The sequence below is a fragment of the Cucumis melo genome, chromosome 10 (genome assembly GCF_025177605.1).
Source record: "Cucumis melo cultivar AY chromosome 10, USDA_Cmelo_AY_1.0, whole genome shotgun sequence".
Taxonomy (NCBI): domain Eukaryota; kingdom Viridiplantae; phylum Streptophyta; class Magnoliopsida; order Cucurbitales; family Cucurbitaceae; genus Cucumis; species Cucumis melo.
This window is the reverse complement of record NC_066866.1, coordinates 5,103,016-5,124,648: the sequence shown is the minus strand read 5'-3', so window position 1 is coordinate 5,124,648 and position 21,633 is coordinate 5,103,016. Positions and strand designations below refer to the sequence as shown.

Here is a 21,633-nt window from a genome sequence, read left to right as displayed (position 1 = left end):
CTCATAAAACAAAAACGGCAAATCTAATAAAAATTTAAACAATTAGTATATAATAATCTCGGATTTTTCGAACTTGGGAATTATTAAAGCTCGGTTGGCGTATTTGGCAACAATTTTATCTTTTGTAATTTTTTTTAAAAAATAAAGTCTATGTTACTACTTTCATCACCAATTTTTCTCCCTTTGTTATCTATATTGTTCGGATGGTTTTAAAAAACCAATTCTTTCTTTTTTTTGTTTTGTTTTTAAAATTTGGTTTAGGGTATTTCACTATTGTATTTAAGAAAGACACAAATCAATGTAAAACATAAAGAAGAAATAAACTTAATTTTTTTTAAAAAAACATATATATAAAAAGAAAGAAAGCGAAATGGTTACCAAATTAGGACTCAATTTATCCTTCAATTAAAGTTGTTTTTTAAGCAATTGACCCCACTAATCTATACATAAAAAGATGGAAGTTCAGAAATTTTCTAGCCCAATTTTACCCTTTCATTATAACTTTTTTTTTTTTTTTGTATGTTTTGTTTTAGTGGCAATTTTTTCATTCACATAAATTTTATATTTATGTCCTTTTTCACATCAACAAGATATAAGTTAAATTTCCATAACTTTTCATCTTCTTATTATTAACTTTTCTCAAAATTTTAAATTTTTTTCTCCAATTAATTATGTCATTTAAGTTTATCCAAATTCATTCACATTCCTCTATATCATTTTATCTTCTATCTCCCAACTATTCACATTTTTTTTTATCTCATATTAACTCTTTCTTATTTCTTTTAACCTTTCAAATTCTTCATTTTCAAATATTTGGATATAAATATCTCATCTTTTGTTTTTATTTTCACTAATGTTCACAATTCACAACAAAATTCTAGAGGTGAATAAGAAAAGCAAATCAAATTATGTTTTTCTATTCTTTTCTATATATATATTTTTTTTTTAATTTTATCTATTTTTCATATAGAACTATATGCTTGTGTATATTTTTTCATTTATAGGTTTCTTTTGAGTATGCAATATAAGTTGGGGAAACTTGAACTACCAACTTCGTGCTTGACATGTAGATATGTCTGTAGCTTTTTATGTTTAAATTATGTAGTATTGAGAATCTTTTTTAATGTAATCCTGGGCATCTTGTTCATATTTTTTTCTTCATTTATTTATTTTTATTAAAGCTATTATAAATTTTGAGATAGTATATTATTATAATATTTCTAAATTTATTATTCATTTTCCACGCATTACGATGTGAATATAAAAATGATATAAATATAAAGATATTAAAATGACTGTTCTAATTTTATAAAATTAAGTTAAAACTATAATTTTTTCGTGTGTGATTTTCACGTGCACCGCACTTATTGTTAGTAATAATTATATAATTCAATAAAGGTAAATTTAGGGTTTAAGGTCACAGTTTGCGCCACACTTCCCTTTAGCTCACAGTTCAACACCGATTCTCCCTCACGCCCCATCACATCTCCCTGCGACGCCGATTCTCCCTCTCGTAATATATAAGTTACCGACAGCTAGACTTAAACCTTAATAGTAATAGTCAAAATATTTTTTTAGAAGAAATACATAGAAATTAATATTCTATTTAATTATTATCAAATTATAGTCTTTGTCAAGTGATAAATATTCTTTTCTTTTTCATATCCAAAAAGTTTGTTTTTTTTTTTTTTGATATTTTGCTTTTTGTGTGATTAATTGGTAGAACATGCATCTAAAATATATTAGGAACATGAAAATAATAATAATAATAATCAATAATAAAGGAAGAAAGCAAAAGCCCATATTTTGTTTGGTTGAATTTAATCATCATCATCAGCATGGGAAGTGGGGATATGTCCATGCAATATAATGCATGCATGCATATTATTTCTTTCTCTCTTTTATTTCCTTTCCACCCATTATCCCTTTATTTTAAAGAAAGCATATGATCCCCACTTAGATTATTTTTTCTTCTCTATTTTCCATGTTTATACATTGAAAAACTTTATCTTCAACTCAATATTTCAAACCCAAATTATTTTCTAACAATCAACCTATATAACTCCAATAACTCAATTTAGTGTTTTGTTTGAAAATTCGAGTGAATTAGATCAATCGTCATAAAAGTGGATGTGCCTTCTTGTATAATAATTCAAAATGACACTGTTGAAAAAAATACCAACGTTGGAGTACTTGTGAAATAAAATTTTAAACGACAAAGAAAGGTTAAAGTTTTAAAATAAATAACAACATTTTTATGTCTTTTTTTTTTTTAAATTAATATATTTATTTCATATTATATCTATTTTCGATTACTTATTTCCATATTTAATTTAATAGATCTCTAATGATGTTAATGAAAATATTGACTCAATTATTACTATTATTTTTTTTTGTTAATATCAAACTCAGATGAAAATGTAGGAATGTGAAAGAAAATGCTGCACTGATATGAAATTTAATACGGTCATGCTTGGGACATTTACAAAAATAACAAAAAATTTATGATAAACTAAACCATGTCACTGCATTTTTTTAAATTGTAAAAGTACCGAATTTAAAAATAGATAATCCTCTGATAACCCCTTCTAATAGTCGTCTGATAGCCAATATCCATCTGATATCATTAATTACTTGTCATATTTATCATATTCGCAATATGCTAAAAGAGGGGTTATTTATATGAGCTGTTTTTTTTTAAAATTTTTTTTTATCATATGATGTAATTTTTCTAAATTTAAAGTATAAAATAAAAATTTAACTCAATTTGTATTTATATGTATACAAGGTAAGAGATTCGTAGTTCAAAATTCTAGCCTTAAATAATTTATTTCAAATTAAAAGGTAGGTTGGATCTTTTTTCCCTTTCTAAAGTAAGGATTTTGTGAGATTTTATAACTTTAAATTTGATAAGGTGGTTGGAACTTTTTGAGAGCATCACATCTTTTCTTTTTTTTTTCCAACGTAGAATTGATAAAGAAAGATTACTTAAACAAGAAAAAATTAAATAAATTAGTCAAATCAACCACCAAAATCTCACTTGCTAATTAAAATATATCGTCACTTCAATAATTAATTATGTGTGTATCTATAACTCTTGACTTTAAAAATGGGTTAAATCACAAGTTTGGTATATATTCTATCGAAAAATTTTATGATAATAGGACTCATATTACTAAATTTTTTAAATTATAAAAGTAATAAATTTAAAAACAAATAACCCTTCGATAATCTTCTCATTGTTTTTCAATAATCATATTTGTCATATTTGTAATATGCAAAAAGGAGTTGTTATGAACTTTTTTTTCTAGGTTATCTGATGCAATTTTTCTATAATTTAAGTTATATAATTTGAGGTGCAAAATATTTTAGTTTTGACTATAATAGTCGAAGATCTCATTAGACCAAATTTATTAGCGTAATTATTAACCACTAAACTAATTTTAAATTGGTAATCTAAACACCGTTTGAAGAACAATCAAATTCGAGGATACACGAGTAAACAACAATTGAATGGATGAATGATAAAATCATCAACTAGTGTCATGGGAAACAAACAAACAACAAAAATTTTAAAATCCAACCTTGAAATTAAATTAGAAATTTTTGGTTGATAATAAGGGGGTTTTCAAACAAATCCATTATTATACTTAAAAAGGCCCCATTAGATGCTTTTTAAATTTTTTAAAAAATGGAACATATAACTTTGTGAAATGGTCAGAAAACAGTTGATGATTAGTTGTTGGTTTTGTTAATTAAGCATTTTTATTTGAAGAGAGAAAAGAATAAAAGGGAAATCCTAATTAAGTTTAATTAACCTAAAACATGCATGGGGTTTCCTTTATGCTTATTCAATACTTTGTTGACGTTGTTGAGGTAGAGATGACTCATAGCTGACCAGATTAAAAGCAAAAGCTATTTTGATTTTATATTCATATACCAAACTTCTTTTTTCCCTCTTATAAATACACATAAAAGTACTCTCAATTCAACCATCCAACCAAAACTCACTCCCTAAATCTCTCTAATTTTCTATCTCTTTCTTAATTTGATTCGAAAGAAAAATGAAAAGTACTACAATTCAAGAACATATGTTGGGATTTCAAATGTCATTTGCTCTGTCACGAGCTAGATATTTGGGTCATTATCCTTCGAAGCATCTTCATGTATCTTCTTCAGATGATAGAATATCTCAATCGTCGATAAAAAAATGTAAGAGCTATATATATGTGTAAAGAACCTAAAAGATTTCTTTTTATTTTGGTTGAGTATATAAATGAGTTTGCTAACTAATTAATTTGGTTTTTGAGCTGCTTGCAGATAATGGAAAAGATTGTATCTTGAATAGGTTAAACAAAAATGGGAAGAAAACAGATAATATCATTCATGCACTTCGAGAACATGGTAAGTCTTTTATAGATATATATCTTGCATGAACATTTTTGTCTAGAATTTGAATTAAGATTTGGAATTCGAATTTGACACAAGTCAAGCTTTGATTGAAAACTATCCTCACCTATCAAAACAAGTTGGAGGGACAGTTTTCGCTCGACAAAAGAGACATGATTGAGAAGTTTAATTAATTTAGTCACAACGAGAATTTCAAATTTTGATATGAGACGTTATACAAAATGTGATTTAAGGTTGAATTTTGCAGTGAAATTAGGAGCCAAGATATCAGAAACAGTAAAGGGAAAGTTGAGCTTAGGAGCAAGAATATTGAGAGTTGGTGGAGTAAGGAAAATCTACAAGAAGTTATTTTCGATGAACGAAGAAGAGAAGCTTTTGAAGGTTTCACAATGCTATTTATCAACAACAGCTGGTCCTTTAGCTGGGCTTCTCTTCATTTCCACTCATAAAATTGCTTTTTGTAGTGATAAATCCATCAAAATCGCTTCGCCAAATAATGGAGATCATATCAGAATTCACTATAAAGTAAGTTTCTAATATATATAATAAAATACCTCTGTTTTTAATTTGGTTAATTAAATTTGTCATTAGTACTGATGAAGGTTAATTAATTTATGCATTACTTGCAGGTTGTGATTCCAAAGGAGAAGGTGATGAGAGTAAATGAAAGTGAGAACGTAAAGAAAGCATCAGAAAAATACATACAAATAGAGACATTGGATAACTTTGAATTTTGGTTTATGGGATTTCTAAATTATCAATCAACTTTCAACTCTCTTCAGGAAGTAGCTAGATGATGGGGAATTATATATGTGTGTATATATACAAATATTGCGTTTTTGTATATACTAATTCAATCTAATGTGAAAATTCATTCCTTTTTGCCTTTGAAATTTTGAATCTTTGTCAAAGTTGTTACCGTATCCAATATTTTAAACTTTAAAGAAGCGTTTGAGTTCAATAGTTTCTCTTATATATAAAGGAGCGTTTGAAGCAAGCAAAAACTATCTTAAGATTATAATAATCATATCTTGCGACAGTAAATACTATATTTTTGACTTCCCATTAGCTACTATTAATTAACACTATTCCAAAGCTTTTATTTTCTTTAGTTTTTTGTATTTTACATTTATAATTATTTTTATTTTCAACTACAGTTTTTATTATTTTTTTAAAAAAACTTAAATAGTTCACATCTCAAATACATACTATTATTACAATCCAAATTTAAAATAATCCTACTACCTAAACAAAAACGATTAACCCATCTATATAATAATCTATAGTACTATAATAACCCAACTTCTTGATCTATAAATGCCCTAAAAATAATGATTAACTTTAGAATATAGTAATATATAAACGTAGAAGGCTAAATTATTTCAAGTACTCGCAAAACCAAAAGTGTATTTTGTTAATTTGAAAGAGATGTGGTTGAGTTATTTACATAATTTTATGTGATATGGTTGAGAGGAAAATCGAAAGCTAAGTAAATGTAGTGGTAATTGTACGGATTTTCCAGGAGAAAAATAGAGATGTCTCTAACATTATCCATAACATGTGGAAGTATATATCAATCTAATTCTATAGAATCATTCTGTTTGAGTGCTACATGAAACATCACATAACCCAAATTGAAGAAACAAGAAACTTGAAGATGCAAAAGGCTCATAACATGTGTATTGAATACATTTAGTTTCCTATATATATATATATATCCACTCATCTAGTAGTTTTTTATGAAACAAAAAACCTCTTACCAATAGGGATATGTAGAGACATAAACAAACTTTGTTTTATCCCAACTAAAATACCCAATGAAATAACACCTATAAGAAAAGAAAGCTAAGAAAAAGAAAGATTGCCAAACGTAATTTTGCTACATCTTCTTTTAAAAAATTAAAATATAATGAACTTTCCTTATCTTTATAATTCAATCAACAAATTCCCAAGTTATATGTCACAGCACTGATCTAAAGAAAAATGATAAAGTATGCATCACATACAATAACTTTAGAGCTGGCAAACTTTGTTACTTTATGCATATGGTCAGCAAAGATAACTTTATTTTTAGATAATGAGGAAAAAGAAAAGAGAGAAACATTGGATGAGTCAAAGTAAAAGACCAAATCTCACATGCTTTTGTCAAAAATTACATTCTGAAGACGGGAATTATATATATTGTGTGAAAGTGCTTTGGGAATAATTTCAAAATTCCAACTTCTTTCCTAGGTGATGTTAGAAGGTTTATATATATATATATATATATATATATATATATATATATATATATATATATATATATATATATATATATATATATATATATATATATATATATATATATAGCTCATTTCGTGTCTGGTATTCAAAAACGTAAGAATAGATTCAATATATTCTAACATCTCGTTTCGTGAAGTGTACATATCTTTGTTTGACACAAATATACTGTCGTAAAAGTAAATCATTCGTGCTTCATAGAGTACATCAATAAACACCCAAACTCTCTCTTCAAAATGTGGTGGTATGTATAATGTTAGATATATATTATCGTAACCAATTTTGATGATCAACTTCACCTTTCGCTTGAACATTAATCGTTTCTGACTCGATGTCACTTTGTTTAAATGTTAATATAAGTAAAAAAAAATAATAGAATGCATTGTGATTTGAACTTTAGGCAAATATGCAGCAGCCCACATATGTAGAGAAAATAAAATGGAGTTAATTTTTTCATTAGAGATTGAATTTAATAAATAAACTGTACAAACTAACCACTGTTTTATGCTTCAAATTATATACACACATATCTCTTCATCATCAGGAAGCCATGAGTATAAAAGAAGAAAAAACAATCAAAGTTTTGTTTTTACTAACACTTGAAGAGAATTGAAAATTGATTGATAATTATTTAAAAATCTCATAAACCAAAACTCAAGGTTGTCCACTGTCACTATTTGTATATATTTTTCTGAATCTGTCTTAACATTCTTCTCACTTTCATTTACTCCCATCACCTTCTCCATTGGAATCACAACCTGTAAAAATTAATTAATTAACCTTCATCATTAATATATATCTTAATTCACATAACACATTATATAACAATAATATATATATGTGTAGATATAATAACTAAAGATGCTTACTTTATAGTGAATTCTAACATAATCATTATCTCCATTTGGGGGAGAGAATGTGATGGATTTGGCGCTGCAGAAAGCAATTTTATGAGTGGAAAGGAAGAGAAGGCCACCCAAAGGTCCAGCCGTTGTTGATAAGTAACATTGTGAAACCTTCAAAAGCTTCTCTTCTTCATTCATTGAAAATAATTTCTTGTAGATTTTTCTCATCCCACCAACTCTTAGACTTCTTGCTCCTAAACCCAACTTTCCCTTTATTTTTTCTGATATCTTGCCTCCTAATTTCACAAAAATCCAATTCAAAATTCCGAATTCAAAATTTGGAGTATTTTGGACGAAAAGATTTAAATTTTTAAAGAAGACTTGCCATGTTCTTGGACTGCATGAATAACATCGTCTAACATGTCTGTTTTCCCTTCATTTTTGTTGAGTCTATTCAAGATCAAATCTTTTCCATTACCTGTGCAAGAATTTAAAAACCCAAATTAATTAGAAAAAACTATTTAAAAAAAAATCTCTTCTTCTTCAATCTTAATCTCGCTTACCTTTCTTAATTAATGATTGAGATCCATCGTTTGAAGAAGATATTCGAAGATGCTTCAAAGAATGACCCAAATATCTGGCTTTTGCTAGAGCCAATGACATCTGAAATTCTAGAATATGTTCTTGAAGTGTAGTTTTCATATTTTTCTTTACAAATGGAAGAAAAGATAGAAATTTTTAGATATTTTAGAGATTTAGGTATGTCTGGAGCTTTGAATTTGGTGGGATGATGGAGTTGAGTTATTGTATTTAAAGGGATTATATATATATATATATATATACATATATTGAAACTGCTTTTGCTTTTTAATTATATATTTGTGGGCAATGAGTCATCTCTGCCTCATCAACTGTACAATATTGAAGGATAAAGTAGTTAACCCCATTGCATATGTTTGGATAATTAAATAAAAAAAGGATTTCCCTTTTTCTTTTTCTTTCCCTCTTTAAGAAAGCTTAACAAAACCAACTAATCATCAACTGTTTTTAATTGTGACCATTTCATAAAGTTATGTTTCATTTGAAAAAGAAAAAGAGAATTTAAAAGCTAGCAGACAATGGCTTAAAGTATAAGGATGGATTTGGTTGGAAATCTCCCTCTTCATGCATGCCCATATATTTCAAAAAGTTTTGATTTTTTGTAACTTTAATAAAAATTCAAGGGTATATATGTTTGGAATGCAAACATTAAAAGTGATGTGTTATATATATATATATATATATATATATATAGTTTATTGCATGTAACTTGTAGACAAACATGTGGATTTGTGTTCAAGCTATAATCTAAAGGATTTAGTATATGGATACATTACCAAGCCGTAGATTGATGATACTAAAATTGCAGTTAAAGTCCATATGTTGTAAGAAATTTTTGTTTTCTATTTAAAGTGATGTTTACACAAATTAGTGACTTTGATGAAATGTCATTGTTTAATGACTTTTTTTATAATCACTAAACGACGACGCAAGAAATATGTCATAGCATTGGAAAAGTTTAAAATTTTCATCTATTCCTACCAAAATTACGCCTTCTTCATTTTAGTACATTCCATAATTTTTTTTACAATCACTAATTAATGACACAAAAAAAATCTTTCATATATTGCGAAAAATCCAAAATTAAAATTTCTGTTTCTTTCCGCCAAAAACCTATGAAATGAGTTTTTATGACTATTTTTTGCTCTCCCGATCCATCCATATTTTGTTTGCTATTCGTGAGTCATGGAAAGTAGATTTCATTATAGTGGCACTTTGTAACTGTTACTAATGATTTAATCTAAATTATTCATGTGAAGACATATGAATTATATTATACAAAAATTTGTTTAAGATTAGATTGCGAAATATATTTTCCAATATGATCATACGTGCCTCAATCTTAATTGTGAACTCTTGATCATATGAACTCTTTATTTAATTTGCATGGATGAGGATGAGTGACCCAAGTCAGCAACTCAATATACATGCGTACCAACGTAGTTTACAAAAATATATATACCAAGAATCACTCCTTTTTATTATATGAAAAAAAGAAAGTGTAGTCTTCTAAAGTACTTTCTCCGAGAATTGATCAACAAGAGACCTCCTCCCCTCAATGAACTAAGGAGGAAATTTGTTTAGTGTTAGACCATAAACAAATCAAAGAATCAGTGATAATTTGATGAGATAGATGTAATTATTGATCAATCCACAGTAAGAAATTTTGTTAAGAGAAATAAAAGTTTCTCCGAAAATATTGATATCAAACGACCATAGCTTTCTGAACAAATTAAAATATATAATGGACTTGCCTTATCTAATCCAATCAAAATTATCAAGTTATATGTCACAGCACTGATCATAAATTCACTCATTCCTTTTTCTTCCTTTCATCATAAGGAAAATTAAATAAAATTCTGTATGTGTCTATATATATATAATATAATATAATAATGCATCACATGCAATAACTTTAGAGTTGGCAAAATAACGCTTTATTACTTTATGTAATGTCAGCAAAGTTGATTTTCTTAAGAAATGGGGGGAAAAAGAAAAAAGATAGATAGAAAAGATAACATATGGATGTGTCAATATAAATCACCAAGTCTCAAATGCTTTTATCAAAATAACTTTCTAAAGGGATATATTTGAGTGAAAAGTGCTTTGGGAATATAATGTCAAATTTTGTCACAAACATATACCTTCTTCCTATGACTACTCTCGATCTGCTGCTTCTGCTCTTTGTCTTCAATGGCTGCACCACCATAGAGAAGATGAGCCACCAATTCAAAACTTTTTGGTTGGTGATATATATACTGTTTTTCAATTTATTTATTTTCTAAACTTCTTTTGTTTTCTAGTTTAAAAACATTTTCTTCCGTTTTTAAGTTTAAGTCAAGCACATAACCAAAAAGTCCTTATATTTTGAGTCAACATACAAACAATGCATCATCGATAGTGAATCTCTATCTCTTTTTTACTATAACAAATATGAGGGTATGAATTTTTTCAACCCTGATTTTCGGTTTCAAAAAAAAGAAAATATGTCAATTGTTATTAAATCAACCATTAAAGAAAGAAGCTGGAAAATGTAAACAATAAAAGAATTCGAGTTCGCTCAAACTAGCAAGTGATGTACATCCACGAGTAGAAAGAACAGTTTATATTATTAGAGAGAAATATATTTCATATAATGCATATTTTATAACGATGTGCCTCTTGAATTAGAGATGCTTCATCCGAAACCTTAGATAATTGATTCAAGATATTCTTACGATCAACTACTCGCTTTATGTTTTTAAATTATATATAATTAAATTGGATATCCATCTTATATTATTTAATTAAATTGGCTTACTAATTAAATTTAGCTAATTCATATTTTGTTGGTGATGCGTAATCTTTACTGTGATAATTCTGGTATGTTTTTATCCCCATTCAGTTAAATTTTTTAGGGGTGCTGGGGTGTGTAGAGTTATGAAATATATTGGTTTTGTTGTTTGTTTGTAACTGAGTTCGTGAGTGTTCAAATGTTCTATTGATGTAAACTGTTTGATGTTATCAGAATTGATACATATCTTTTCTCCAACATTTCTTTTCAGAAAGATATAAATGGGTTTGGAGGTGCACTGATGAAGCAAACCCTGGTAGCACCCTCTCATCATATATCCCAACTTTTTCCGGCATTTGTTTCTAAAAATATAAAAAACCCACGACTCCGAAACTCGAAAGAGATGAACAATATAGTTAGAGAGACATATAAAGATGATGTAGAGAAAATAAAATGGAGTAATTTTCTCATTAGATTAAGTTAATAATAATATGTACAAATGAATTAATCACAGTTCTATGCTTCAAATATACACACATATCTCTCTATCATCAAGCGATGAAAAAAAGAAAAAGAAAAAGAACTCGATGTCTTCTTTCTACCACTGTAGAGAGTTGAAAGTTGATTGATAATTTAGAAATCCCATAAACCAAAATTCAAAGTTATCCAATGTTTCTATTTGTATGTATTTTTCTGATGCTTTCTTTACGTTCTCACTTTCATTTACTCTCATCACCTTCTCCTTTGGAATCACAACCTGCAATGCATAAATTAATTAACCTTTATATCAGTACTAATGACAAATTTAATTAACCAAATTAAAAACAGAGGTATTTTATTATATATATATTTTAGAAACTTACTTTGTAGAGAATTCTGATATGATCTCCATTTGGCGAAGCGATTTTGATGGATTTATCACTACAAAAAGCAATTTTATGAGTGGAAATGAAGAGAAGACCAGCTAAAGGACCAGCTGTTGTTGATAAATAACATTGTGAAACCTTCAAAAGCTTCTCTTCTTCGTTCATCGAAAATAACTTCTTGTAGATTTTCCTTAGCCCACCAACTCTCAATATTTTTGCTCCTAAGCTCAACTTTCCCTTCACTGCTTCTGATATCTTGCCTCCTAATTTCACTGCAAAATTCAACCTCAAATCATCAAAATTACACTTTGCATAGCATTCCAAATTCAATTTAGAGTGAAAACTATCCATACCAACTTGAGTTGGTAGGCGATGATAGTTTTCAATCAAAGTGACGACATGTATCAAATTCAATTTTCAATTCCTAAATTCAAATTCTAGACGATAAGGTTCTTAGATATATCTATAAAAAAAACGAGAAAAAAAAAAGATTTACCATGTTCTCGGAGTGCATGAATGATATTGTCTGTTCTCTTTCCATTTGTGTTTAGCCTATTCAAGATACAATCTTTTCCATTATCTACAAGCAACTCAAAAACCAAATTTAGTTAGCAAACTGTTTTATATATTCAACAAAAACAAAAAGACTTTTTTGTTCTTCACTCGTACATTTTTTAATTGATGATTGAGATCCATCGTCCGAAGAAGATAAGTGAAGACGCTTCAAAGGATGACCCAAATATCTTGCTCGTGACAGAGCCAAGGACATTTGAAATCCCAACATATGTTCTTGAATTGTAGTTTTCATTTTTTTCGAATCGAAAAAAAAAAGATATAGATAGAAAATTCAGAGAGATTTAGAAAGGCAGAATAATGTGAATTTTGTAGGATTGATTGAATTGAGTTAATGATATATTTAAAGGGAAGAAGGAGAAGAAGAAGAAGTTTGGTATACATATCTTTAAAAAGAGAGATGATAGGATTGATAAACTTAAATTTTAACTTTTGCTTTTAATTTGTGAGCTATGAGTCATCTCTTCCTCATCATCAACTATACTATATACTATTGAAGGATTTAATTCTCTTTTTTCTTCCCTTTTCTTCAAGAATGGCTTTAACAAAACCAACTAATCATCAACTTTTTGTGACCATTTCTCATTTAAAACATAATAAAAATTTTAAAAAACAAAATCAGCCAATGGCTTAAAGTAAAAGAATATGATGGATTTGTATGGAAATCCTCTTTCATGCATGCCCCATCCTAAAAAAGTTGTGATTTTATGACTTTAATTATAATAAAATTTATAGGGCGTAATGTCATGTATATATGTCGAAGATGCAAACATCATCTCACATGGCCTAAAATCGATGTAATTAAGCTCGAATTTTATGACTCGTTTTCACCCTTCCCATCCATTTTGATTACTATAATTTCACGAATCATTGAAAGATAGATTTTGTTGTAGTGATTTCATATATATATATATAAACAAATATTCATTGCTATGAGATTTCTTTAAATAAATTAGGGAAGGTGAGCTCATGAACAATACCAACTTGTTTGTCAAAACAACTGTTTAGAAAAGCTCTTAATAAATGGTCCATGCAATGCATGCATACTTTCTTTTTGGCCGACAATTATTCTATCATATAATACGTTATCCTAAGAGTAGGGTTACCCATTGCTTTCTTTTCTCTTTGTATATATCATAATAAAGTGAGTGATTTTGTGTGATTTTTTATAGCTTTTCTCTGAGGTGGTTTCTTTGCTTTATGATGCCAACACACATATTTTTGTAAGTAAAGATAGGGCAAAAAGAGAAGGAAAAGAGTCAAATCAACGACCAAATCACATGTTGTCATATTTCCACATCATTTAAGATAATCACTATGATAATATGTATGTATGTATATTAGATTGTTGCTATATTTCTACCTTTTTCTGTCACATTTTTTTTCATTCTATATATGAATCATCCAATGATTGCAATATAGTAAAACTTAAATAGTATTTAGAAAAAGAAAAACACCAAGTTTCAACTTAGTCATACAATCATGCGGGCAGAGCCCCCCAAAGCCGCCGGCCGGCAACCTGAACGGAGTGAGCGATGGGAATTGAATTTGAATGGGATAATATAATGAAACTACTTAAAGAAACCTAAGGAAACTTCTATATTTATACACATATATATGTATATATTTGAGTCATCGTCAACTAAAAGGGGAGAGACATAAGAAAAATTGCATAAGATGACAAAAAAAATTAGAAAAAAATAGCTCATATCACATCTTTTTATATATCGGGAATATGACAAAAATGTTGACTATTAGACGGTTATTAGATGGTTATCGAAGGGCTATCGGATGATTGATTAACCGTTTTTAAATTTGTTACTTTTGCAATTTAGAAAATGTAGTGATATGGACTTTACTTTCATAAAACTTTTTTTTCCAATTTTTGCAAAAGTCTCTTAAAACAAGATGGGATATTTTTAATGCAGCAAGAAATAAAATTATATATATATAAAAAAAAGGAATTTTGAAAAGTGGGTGTTGATTCTGAGTGGTTGCTTTTGACATAAAAAAAGGCAGCATATTATATAAACAAATCAAAATCATCTTTCAAAATCACACAAATAAGGTAGGTTCAAATTGTCATGGCATCATATCCTCAAAAAGTTAAACTACACATCACTCAATTTTTACCTTCATTTACCATTTCCTTTCCTTTTGTCTGGATCGGTCAATCTCGTTCGTCGGATCGGATTGTCATGTGTGAGAGTCTTTTTTAAAGTTCTTGGTTGAGAAAGTACGATATGCAAAATAAGATTTAACCTTTTGTTGATTTTCTATCCACGATCTATATTTCAATGAGCATATTAAAGATTTCGTTTTGGTTAATGTGAATAGTGACTATATTGCACTCAAAGTTCTCACTTTCATGATTTGTTGATTTTGTTAGTTCTTTTGTTGTTTAGCTCTCTATTGTCATACTAAAATACAAATTAAATTTGGTTTCTATAATCTAAAGAAAGTTAAAATTCAATTTTATTGTTTGATAAACATTTCATAATATAGTCTCTGTCAATTGAGTTATTTAGGAGATTTTTGTCAAACCATTGAACCTAAAGTCTAATTATTAACCATTATGACTAAATTCTAACTTTAGAGACTAAATTTGCTATTTAACCCAAGTTCTTGAACAATCTTTAAAATTGTTCAAACAAGTTTTTAAACTTTTAAATTCATGTATTCTGATAGCCCTCCTAGCACTCTCATAACCTATTAAACATAAACTTATTTGGGTTATTTCCACTTTCTTACCACCAACAATATCTTGGGTTTGTGTGATCATAGAGGACATGCTGAGTTGGCTGGTTAGCTTTAAGATGTCACCAATTACTTTTTTCCACCAAGATTATATGAGCAAAAAACCAAAAATGAAGAAACATATCACATGTAAAAAGTCATTACTTGAATTTGGTTCCTTTTTCTCCTCCCTCTTTTTTAAGATCATATATACCCAACTTTACCTTCTCAAATTCTTCTCCACTTTTTCCTCGACATGGTTGCATTCACAATGCAATCTTGATGGAATCATTAAGGACGCCCTGCCCTACAAATAGACAGTTCCTTGTGACATTTTCTCTATTTTATCACTAATCATTCAATGAACCTTAAAAAGCTTGAAAGAAATCAAATCCAAATCAAACTATAATCCAATATGTTGGAGAAGAACACAACATTGAACTAAAAAGGTCTAAGAATCCCCTACATCATTCATGAAGGTGCTTTGCTTAGTAACAACTGAACATCATAACAAGTAAATACAAACAGACAGAAGGGAAAAGTCCATGCTTTCTTTCTCATTTCCTTCATAAATTTTGTAATCCCTATGGGCTCAATTAAAGAATTATTAAAGCATCCAATTTAGCAAAGCAGCATCATAATATAAGTTATTATATTATTCAGCAAATGTTCTATGAGACCAAAACAATAGGCATAAGACCACTGTTCAGACAAGTTATGCCAAAACAGAAAACATTACCTAACACCAAATGCTTGAGAGATTTAATACGTTATGGGGCTCATGTTTACCGATGGTCTAGTGGCCAGTGAGCTAACTGAATATGGCATATGTGCTGGTGAAGGAGTATTAACCGCAACCGGAGTGCCAACTGCTGAAACAAAGGGCCCTCCTACTGGCTGCCCTACAGTTGGAGCACCGTATATCCCAACACCAAATGATCCAATAGGTGGTTGAGGAGGCTGTTTGGTCGATTTGTTGGTAGATCCTCCTCCTCCTACTCCTCCATAACTATTTGCTTCACCAGTAATTGGACCTTGAGGTGCAGATACATCTCCATTATCAACGCTGGTGATATCGTGGATGCTTGATCGCCTTCTGTCTTTGTTCATTGAATTTAGACGAATGAAGTACTTTTGTGCATGGCTTGCCACTTGAGTGGGTGTTCTCGACACCACAAAGTTCCGGGAGATACTTCGCCAATCTCCTTTTCCATATTTATCCAAACCAAGAAGAAATAGCCTGCTTGGTAACAAATGCTAAAAGTAAGGCTTGTTATGATCCCAAAATGAATACATGTACTGATAATTATCATAAATCATAAGATTTATGATAAGACAAGTGTATCATAAACCATGCAAATATACCAATTGTGAAAAAACAAACATAGGGCTAACAGAAACTAGTGTGCATGATAAGCTATCGAACAAGCATAAGCCTAACATCTTGTGCAAACTGCAATGTTTTTACCTTTATACAAGGGTGAGCATAAAAATCGCCACCTTAAGAAAGGTTATTTTTTTTTATTATGTTGCTCTTTTGAGTGCTTTAGTCATGTACTTCTGTATTTATATTCCATTTATGAATGAACCCAACAGAATTTCTCAGGGGAAGTCTGTATAATTATATCTCAATGTGATTGATTCAAAACTCTGAGCAATTAGACTATCTAATGACTTTGTATTGTATCTAAAAAACAAGACATCCAAACTAAGTGCTTAATTCATGTTCTGTGTCTGGGAAGGGCACCTTCTCATCCCAACCAAGCACATGTTCTGCACGTGATATTTACTTGAGCAACACTACTTTGCCATCTTGTACTCCGGGAAACTATACATGAACTATTGCCAGGTTCTAATTGGAAGAAAAACAAATGCATATGGCATATCCATTCTTCAAGTTGAAGGCAACCTCAATAGGAAATGATAAACCGAACTTTAATTGAGAAAAAAAAAAAGGCAAAAGACTAGAAGGACATATGCAAAGGAGCCCACAAAGACCCCTCCCACAAAAGAAGAAAAGATACAGAAAGTGCCTCCGATGAAGCAAAAATAATACCTAGAGGTAGTTAGGATGAGACAGTAGAAGATTCAGCAACTACCACAGCCCCTGATTCCTCAAGTGGAACTGTCAATTAAATTGTTACTCCAAATGTTGCTAAAATATCACATCCAAGAGTGTAATAAGTCGGTTATAATCTTTAGTACCAACTTTGGATCCAACACTTATGCTAGTCTCTGTTTGTGTTCACATAAGGCCCCTTATAACTCATGATTAAGATATCGCCACAGATAAGAGATAACCAAAGGGTTGATAATCAAAGAAAAATATCTAATATTTACAAGCTTTGATAGTGAAAGATAAAGAAACTGGCGGTTAAAAAATAATGCAACTTGTGAAGTACAACACATTATTAGGAGATAGAGTTAAGAGCTGTAGCTATGGGTGTGATAGATGGTCTAACAAGAGGAATGGAAGTGCTGAGAAGGTATATCGGAACCCACTGTGATGTGTCTAAAAAGAACATGACCAGTTATTGTATCTCATTCTCACAACTCAAGAACACAATTGTACAACCTATCCAATTCCAAAATGTCAAACTTGTCGTATCTCATCCTCAAGAAGTCCAAACTATAGAACAGAAGGGATGAGAATTGAGGAAAGAGATGGAAACTTCTATCTGCCCCATTTCCATTACGATCAGTAACTGTAAAAAGTGTAATAGAACAGAGAGTTGGAACTTGGATGCATTTTATCGGCAACATGGAAATACCAAGTCTGTAGTTGGATTGACATTAATAGAACAGAGAAAGTAACAAAACACTTTAGCAGAAATTCATGTCTTTGAAACTGAAATATAACAATAAGAGGTTCCATACCAGAAATGGCCTCTCTATTTAATGGTAATAAAAGAGAAAACGACCTCCTAAACATCAGACACAATGGCTTCCCATAATGACGTCAGTAAGCACTATAAAAAAAATCCAAGTAGGGAAACAGTTATCATTTGTTGACTACAAAGAAATTAAGAGTACAGCTATTAATCAGTTTGGGTTGGCATACATATATGGAAAGCACCACGATTCAGAGCTTCATACAGAAATACCAAAACTGTTGACCAACTTTACAAAAATCATGTGAAAGGAATAAACGGGAAAAATAAATAGTGATACATGATTCAAGATAACATCAACACTTATAAGATAATGAAGAATAACAGACCTGAATTAGCAGCCTATTCGGGCATGTTTTGTATAAAAGAAAAACAATGACTATTCTTATTATTAATTAAGAAAAAGTTGAACTTACCTCACCTTAGACACTTGAGAAAATCCATTTGTCAATAGAAGTAAGAAAATAAACCTAAAGACCAAAGGTTTACCTGTGCTCATCCTCTGTCCATGCAGTCCCCTTTCTACGCTCTTGATCTGATCTTGGAGCTTTACTTCCGAAACGAGATTCACTATTGTCCAGCCCATGGTAGTCTCCCTTCTTTCCACTTCCCTCTTCACTAGCATGACTTGGAGACCCATCAGAAGAAAAACTATAGGAGGGCAGAGGAACGAATCCAGATTCAATTTGGTTAACATCATCAACCAACAGCTCGTAATGATCTTTGATCTCTTTTAAAGTTTTTCCAGGTACGTCAACCGCAATTTTCTCCCAACGATCTGAAGCATCCTCTGGATAAGTAGCTAGAGCATTCTCAAATGCCTTGTCCTGTTCTCGACTCCAAATCGAGCTCTTTCTCTCTTCATCTACTGTCATTTAACCTTGTGTTTATTCTCCAAATTTTCCACAAGAGAGAACAGGAAAATCTACGAAGGTCTTCTATGATCTAAAATCCATGGCAAGAAAGAAAGCTTTAGGAAATAGGGCTTTAAACGGACAAATAAAACACTGTTCAGTTGAATCCAGTTTCACCTATATAATGATGAAACTCAGAAAAAACATGTGAAGATTTCAAAAGCAATTTTCTCCATGGCTCAAAAGCTAGATTCAGGTGAAGATAACCTATCAATGAATAAAAAGAACAACAGAGTTAACCAGAAAATGACTGCCTGCATGAGAAAAAACTGATAATCCATAGTAAAAAGAGTAAATGTATCAATTTTCAAAAGAAAGCAAAAGATAGAATTGAACGGGTGAATCATTTCGAATGAGAATTTCATCCCCTGATGATGAAATCTGAAAAGGACAGCATATACCAAACAAGGATGAATCCAGAAATCCACAGAATAGGAGAGTGTCTACGATTTCAATACTAAACTAACGAGCAAAAAAAAAAAACTCAAATTATCATCTTTCGAGTTGACAAGAACAGTTTAGACGGTCCAAACTATAAAACTCAAATCTCTACAATATGATTTCTACTTTTATGAACCTAAGACAACAACAGGAAAAAGCCAAAACCCAACTACCTCCTTATGCCCAGCCTTCTTCTGCTGCTCAAATAGTAAAATCATTTTACAAGCAGGTTACATTTCATTGTGAGGTAAGATTTGGAATAAGTAGAAAGAGAAAAAGATGCAAAGTTGAGATGAAAAGGCATCCCTTCAGAGCATAGATTCTAGGTATCAAAACGAAAAGAAAAAATGAAAACCCATGTGCTTTTACAATTTTCTAATTAAAAGAAGAGCCAAGTAAAACTACACTAACAACTCTTTCAATGAAGAACAGTCAGAAATGATAGAGAACAGCTCCTGGTTTTTTCAACCTCTTGATTGATGACAAAACCCTCAAAGTCCTGCCTTCTTACTTTTCAAATATCAATTACAGTTACAGTTAAAGCAATACACTAAACACATGTTACACGAAAATTCCGAACGGAATTATTGCCAACCCAACACAGCTCTCACCACCATAATCCACAGCCACAAACAATTAAAGCACAAAAAGGCCAAATCTAGGTACAGAATTACAAAGAGACCCTAAATGGGTAAGAATAAAAAATTTCACTTTGTTTTTCTACTTCCTCTCAGCCATAGAATCATACCCAGAAAAAGTTGAAGGAAAAAAAAAAAAAAAAGTAGAAACAAGTTGATTTCTAAAAGTAGAACGAATTCAAATAAGGAAAGGGAGGGATTCAAATGCAAGATAACAAAGATGGGATTGAAAATGGGGCCCTGATTTAGTAGATTTTTACAAGGTAGGTGGAGAAATTATAAGCAACGATGATGGGTTTTACTAAACTTTCAAAAAGGGGGACTGTGATGGGTCTTAGGTCCCATGCCCAACAACTAATTACTGTAAATAAGACAACTGAGAGAGACAGAAACTTCAAGCAAACCTTTTATCGGTCTCAAAAAGACACAGAATCTGCAAATCTTTATGAACATATGAACAAGAAATCCATGAAAGAAGCAACAGAGAAAAACAGGGGAACTGAAATCTGATGGGTTCCTCTTGATTTCTTTGCTTGTAAACCAAATAAATGGAAACGGTGATGGAAGCGGGGAAATGGGTAACTGTAAAGCCAGTTGCATAGCAGAAAATAAGAGAGGCCCAAATCAAAATTCTTCTCATATTGGCTTCGTGATTTGAATTGATTTTCCCAATCTATAAAAACAAGATTACAAAAAGAGGGTATCGTTTCATTTCATTTTCAACTTTGTAAGAAAAAAATCTTTACGATTAAGAGAAATTCTGGCGGAAAACACGATCATTGGGTTTTGTTTCCAGAATTTCTTTAGGAATATCGGGCTTTTTAATTAGATAATATAATATAGATTCTGTTTTGATAGAGAATTTGAAATTTTGAACACAAAGGAATCTAATGAAAGAGTAAATTTAGAAGAAATTGATTAACATATGCATTTGATACTCTCAATTTTGCAATATCAATGCATATCATTTTCCTTTAAATTGAGTTTATAATTATATTCTTTATTTTATTTATTATATTTCTACATTTTCTTGAGAATTTATTGGATTTAAATCGCATAATTTGAAAGTAGTTTTCAAAAATATAATTTGATTAACAAACAAATTTTGAAAATATAAAATATAATCTATATTTTCTATTGTTTTAATTTTTTTTAAAATTATAGAAATATCTCACTTTTAAATTTAAAAAATTTATATTTTCCTTATAAAAACAAATGTAATGAATTTTATCGTAACTTTTCTATTTTAGAAAAATTTATTTAAATTTTAAATATTATATATCTATAGAAAAATTATTTTATGATAAAATATGATATCCCTACCATTTGTATTTGTATATGTTTATGTTATGATAAACATAAATCTAAATTACTAAAGGTTGAGTGTGTAGTGTTGGATTGGGTTAGAAAATTGGAGAAAAAGAAGTTGAATGGTAGGCTAAGCAGGATCGTGCAAGTAAGACCAACCTAATTATGTATACGATATATATTTAAAAAAAACTAAAAGAAAACATTTTTGTTCCTATTTTATATAAATTGAAATTTTGGAATGGACCTGTAGATTTACATTTAAATGTATAATATATATATATATATATGTCACTCACATATTAAAATTCAACTCAGTTCAATTATAACTATTTTTTTTAGATACTTTTGTTATATT

The 21,633-nt window shown here is 29.8% G+C and overlaps 4 protein-coding genes across 14 annotated transcripts; 1 reads left to right on the top strand and 3 right to left on the bottom strand.

Moving 5' to 3' along the window:
• The first annotated feature begins 3,998 nt into the window (after positions 1 to 3,998).
• Positions 3,999 to 5,357, top strand: LOC103503118 (GEM-like protein 4). The gene is made up of 4 exons (XM_008467274.3): positions 3,999 to 4,212; positions 4,321 to 4,404; positions 4,658 to 4,935; positions 5,040 to 5,357. The coding sequence occupies exons 1-4, from the start codon at positions 4,065 to 4,067 to the stop codon at positions 5,205 to 5,207; spliced, it is 678 nt and encodes a 225-aa protein (XP_008465496.1). The 5' UTR covers positions 3,999 to 4,064; the 3' UTR covers positions 5,208 to 5,357.
• A 1,764-nt stretch (positions 5,358 to 7,121) lies between these two features.
• Positions 7,122 to 8,332, bottom strand: LOC103504485 (putative GEM-like protein 8). The gene is made up of 4 exons (XM_008468828.3): positions 8,099 to 8,332; positions 7,921 to 8,013; positions 7,560 to 7,831; positions 7,122 to 7,448 (listed from the first exon to the last, which is right to left on the bottom strand). Exons 1-4 carry the CDS (start codon positions 8,235 to 8,237, stop codon positions 7,266 to 7,268), a joined length of 687 nt encoding a protein of 228 aa, XP_008467050.1. The 5' UTR covers positions 8,238 to 8,332; the 3' UTR covers positions 7,122 to 7,265.
• A 3,011-nt stretch (positions 8,333 to 11,343) lies between these two features.
• LOC103488778 (GEM-like protein 4) lies at positions 11,344 to 12,644 on the bottom strand. 2 transcript variants are annotated; one of them, XR_537547.3, is made up of 5 exons: positions 12,444 to 12,644; positions 12,271 to 12,354; positions 11,913 to 12,046; positions 11,772 to 11,829; positions 11,576 to 11,665 (listed from the first exon to the last, which is right to left on the bottom strand). XR_537547.3 is itself a non-coding variant. In XM_008447672.2 (4 exons), exons 1-4 carry the CDS (start codon positions 12,580 to 12,582, stop codon positions 11,507 to 11,509), a joined length of 657 nt encoding a protein of 218 aa, XP_008445894.1. In that variant the 5' UTR covers positions 12,583 to 12,644; the 3' UTR covers positions 11,344 to 11,506. The 2 variants fall into 2 exon arrangements, 1 of the variants encoding a protein (XP_008445894.1); XM_008447672.2 differs by having other exon boundaries at positions 11,344 to 11,665; positions 11,772 to 12,046.
• Positions 12,645 to 15,215: 2,571 nt separating this feature from the next.
• LOC103488780 (transcription factor SRM1) lies at positions 15,216 to 20,740 on the bottom strand. 10 transcript variants are annotated; one of them, XM_008447675.3, is made up of 4 exons: positions 19,006 to 20,359; positions 18,464 to 18,919; positions 15,823 to 16,323; positions 15,216 to 15,390 (listed from the first exon to the last, which is right to left on the bottom strand). In XM_008447675.3, exons 2-3 carry the CDS (start codon positions 18,847 to 18,849, stop codon positions 15,846 to 15,848), a joined length of 864 nt encoding a protein of 287 aa, XP_008445897.1. In that variant the 5' UTR covers positions 18,850 to 18,919; positions 19,006 to 20,359; the 3' UTR covers positions 15,216 to 15,390; positions 15,823 to 15,845. The 10 variants fall into 10 exon arrangements, with proteins under 10 accessions (XP_008445897.1, XP_008445898.1, XP_016900317.1 ...); XM_008447676.3 differs by having other exon boundaries at positions 15,216 to 15,385; XM_017044828.2 differs by lacking the exon at positions 15,216 to 15,390 and adding an exon at positions 20,372 to 20,740 and having other exon boundaries at positions 15,704 to 16,323; positions 19,006 to 19,095.
• Between the last annotated feature and the right edge of the window lie 893 nt (positions 20,741 to 21,633).

Coding starts and splice junctions, on each gene's coding strand:
- LOC103504485 (XM_008468828.3), bottom strand. CDS start 8,237: ATGAAAACTACACTTCAAGAACATATTCTAGAATTTCAGATGTCATTG. Junction 7,832..7,920: donor TCATGCAGTCCAAGAACATG/GCAAGTCTTCTT, acceptor TTGTGAAATTAG/GAGGCAAGATATCAGAAAAA. Junction 7,449..7,559: donor ATGTTAGAATTCACTATAAA/GTAAGCATCTTT, acceptor TAATTTTTACAG/GTTGTGATTCCAATGGAGAA.
- LOC103503118 (XM_008467274.3), top strand. CDS start 4,065: ATGAAAAGTACTACAATTCAAGAACATATGTTGGGATTTCAAATGTCA. Junction 4,405..4,657: donor TCATGCACTTCGAGAACATG/GTAAGTCTTTTA, acceptor TGAATTTTGCAG/TGAAATTAGGAGCCAAGATA. Junction 4,936..5,039: donor ATATCAGAATTCACTATAAA/GTAAGTTTCTAA, acceptor CATTACTTGCAG/GTTGTGATTCCAAAGGAGAA.
- LOC103488778 (XM_008447672.2), bottom strand. CDS start 12,582: ATGAAAACTACAATTCAAGAACATATGTTGGGATTTCAAATGTCCTTG. Junction 12,355..12,443: donor TCAATCATCAATTAAAAAAT/GTACGAGTGAAG, acceptor AGTTGCTTGTAG/ATAATGGAAAAGATTGTATC. Junction 11,666..11,771: donor ATATCAGAATTCTCTACAAA/GTAAGTTTCTAA, acceptor TATGCATTGCAG/GTTGTGATTCCAAAGGAGAA.
- LOC103488780 (XM_017044828.2), bottom strand. CDS start 18,849: ATGACAGTAGATGAAGAGAGAAAGAGCTCGATTTGGAGTCGAGAACAG. Junction 16,324..18,463: donor TGGACAGAGGATGAGCACAG/GTAAACCTTTGG, acceptor GTTACCAAGCAG/GCTATTTCTTCTTGGTTTGG.